This window comes from Mus pahari, chromosome 17 (assembly GCF_900095145.1).
Source record: "Mus pahari chromosome 17, PAHARI_EIJ_v1.1, whole genome shotgun sequence".
Classification (NCBI taxonomy): domain Eukaryota; kingdom Metazoa; phylum Chordata; class Mammalia; order Rodentia; family Muridae; genus Mus; species Mus pahari.
This window is the reverse complement of record NC_034606.1, coordinates 40,888,218-40,891,135: the sequence shown is the minus strand read 5'-3', so window position 1 is coordinate 40,891,135 and position 2,918 is coordinate 40,888,218. Positions and strand designations below refer to the sequence as shown.

At 49.6% G+C, this 2,918-nt stretch overlaps 1 protein-coding gene across 2 annotated transcripts in view; it reads right to left on the bottom strand.

Annotated features, from left to right (window-relative positions):
- Positions 1-1,638, bottom strand: part of Gsdmd (gasdermin D) — a 5,450-nt gene extending 3,812 nt beyond the window's left edge. Inside the window, exons 1-2 of one of the 2 annotated variants that reach the window (XM_021217230.1) lie at positions 1,483-1,638; positions 331-554 (exon numbers count right to left, since the gene is read on the bottom strand). In XM_021217230.1, the coding sequence (XP_021072889.1) occupies positions 331-550 (220 nt within the window). In that variant the 5' untranslated portion in view covers positions 551-554; positions 1,483-1,638. The remainder of the gene's footprint in view (positions 1-330; positions 555-1,482) is intronic. The other variant, XM_029548180.1, reaches the window with a different exon arrangement.
- Positions 1,639-2,918: the final 1,280 nt, after the last annotated feature.

The window sequence follows — 2,918 nt, the reverse complement described above, 5'->3', positions numbered from 1 at the left end:
GACAGGCGGATTTCTGAGTTCGAGGCCAGCCTGGTCTACAGAGTGAGTTCCAGGACAGCCAGGGCTACACAGAGAAACCCTGTCTCGAAAAACCAAAAACCAAAAACAACAACAACAACAAAAAAAAACTGTTTGAAAAAAAATATTTATTTATTAAAAAAGAAAAGAAAAGAAAAGAAAAGAAAAGAAAAGAAAAGAAAAGAAAAGAAAATAGAACTAGAGGAGTAGAGTTGAACATGCCCAGTAAGATGGCAGGCTGGGCTTTGCCTACTCCCCTATGTTCAGTTTGGGGGTTCAAGATGGGAAAGAGGGGAGCGGGAAAGGAGATACCTGGTTCTGGAGCATTGGGCTCCAGGATGTCCTTGATTGACAGGTCGACACATGTATAACGGGGTTTCCAGATCAATGAACTTGGGGGCTTCCTGCTCAGGAGGCAGTAGGGCCTGAAGCTGGTCGAGTTCCGAAGGCTGTCCACTGGAATGAGATCTCCTTTGATGCCGCTAACCTCCTTGATCACATTCTTGACCACTTTCTCAAAGGCCGATGGCATGGTCCTAGGGGCAGACGGCAGGGCTCCATACTTAGTTCCTCCAGCACTCAGGAACCCCATCCCTTCAAAGTAGCTTTGCCTTGCTAGTCCTGGCACATTCCTGCCCGACCAACACAACACAGACACTATTCACTCTGTGGCTCACTTATCTGTCTTTCCTTGGGGCCACAGCACTTAGGAGGAGGGGGGGGTAGGGGGAGGGGAGGGGAGGGGGAGGAGGAGGAGGAGGTAGCCTATGGCAGGTCTGCACTATCTACATCTTTAATTACTCTGCATAGCCCTTGGCCACCTGCTAAAGTCTAAGATACCTTGTTGCCCTCCCTGGCTGAGTGCCAAGGCTGGGGAAGGAACACAAGCCCCCACTTCTAAGGGACTTAGCACAGGAGCCCACAGCAAAGCCAGTTTTCCAGGGCTCGGTGGTTTCCTCCGGGGCTCTCATGTACAGCTCTGTGAGCTACCTGACCTGACTGAACTTTCAAGGGTCAGAGGACAAAACAGGTCTGGGACAGAAAACCTGGGCAGTGTGGAGGAACAGCTCTACACCTAGGAAACTGGGTCTTCTGGGCTAACGGTGGAGAGTGAGGCAGGAAGGCCCTTGGGGATCAGGGAGGGACTTGTGGGTCAGGGAATCAGCATTCATCCCAGAAGCCTAGAGAGTCCCCCGTCCTTCCCCCACCCCCACTCTGTCCCCTCCTCCCGCCCCAGTGTCAAGCCCAAACCAGGCTGGTCCCACTGTATCGCTAGTTGGTGGCCTCCATAGAGGCTAGACCCTCTAGCTGCCAGGGCCCCTTCAAGCTGCCTTCAAGGTATAATGGGGCTTCTGAGAAGGGCTGAATCTCCAACTCAACAAGCAGGCATCCAGGCCATAGAGGAGACCACACCAGAGGAGGGGCGGCTGGGCTTTGGGTGGGCTGAGTAGCAGGGTGGCTCACCTCGGATTTTTCACCCCTGCCAAGGTATCTGGGTCCACCAAGCGACGCGAGGACTCGACGGGATGCGAGTGAGGGGCTTCTTGTCTGCTCACCTCGGGAGCAACGGGAGCCACGAGCAAGAGCGGTTCTCAAGGCGTCAGGACACAAAAGTGAAACTGTGAAGCTTCAGCCCGACGTAGCGGAGCGTTCAAGGAGCCCTCCCTCCCGGAACAGCTGCGCAGCCTGCCCTAGCCTCCTCCTCCTCCTCCTCCCCCCAGGAGCCCGCCTGGGCTTCGGGAGCCCCTGCGATGGATGGATGGGGAGCTTCGCTTTCTTCTAGTCCGGGTTCCTACAATTTCGCAGCGCTTATTCTTTCTTAAACACCTGGGCCATAGTAAAAGATCTGAATGGACCTCTCTAGAAATACACAACTATACCAGTTGCCAGCAAGCACATCATTAGTTATCAGGAAAATGCAAATCAAAACTAGATAGCATCAAAGCCACTCTGCTGGCTGACACCCTAAGTAAATAGTAGTAAAGCAAACCCCAGGGTCCTTGCAGACAGGAAATTGAAAACAGAGCTGCTCTAGAATACATAGGCAATTTTTCAAACGGGTGAATGTAGAGTTACCAGGTGACCTAGCAATTGGACCTGTAGGTGCAAGTCCAAAGCAAGAGGTCATCTTGGGGTTGTGGCTATCAATGGTGAAGTGTTTCTTAAACAGCAAACAGGAGATCAAACAGATATGCCTATGCCAATGTTTGCGGTAGTGTTTAAATTTTCCTCTTGAGATTTTTAAAAACTCTTATCTTACGTGTGGGAGTGACCTGAATGTCCATCAATTCATACAGAGATTTAAAAAAAAAAAGTAAATCTGTACAGTATTTTGTCCAGTTCTGGGCCCTGCACATTCTAGGCAAGAAAGCCCCCTCTGACCAAGCTCTGTCACCAACCCACAATAGGGTGGCTGCACGGCTACTGGCAGGCTTGAATACACTTGTAAGACACACTGCAGAATGTGATAAATCCTGAAAACACAGCCACAAGCAGAAGAAGTCAGACCAAAACGAATCAAAGCCAACCAACCAACCAACCAAACAAACAAACATAAAAACCTGACACATCACTGTGCAAGTCATTTTGTATGAAATCCCCCAAGTAAGCCAACTGTTCCTGGTTGCCAGTGTCCTGGGGTTCAGGCAGTAGCCACACACATTTATTTATGTATGCATTTGTTTATTTAATTTAACTTTGAGACAGGGTCTCTTTATGTAGCCCCTGCTAGCCTGTAGCTCAATCAATAAACGAGACTGTCTTGGAACTCACAGAGATTCACCTGCCTCTGCCTCCTGAATGCTGGGATTAAAGGCATGTGCCACCCAGCCTGTACATGTTTGAATATACTAGACTCACAGAATTATGCACTTTTATTTTATTTTATTTTATTTTATTTT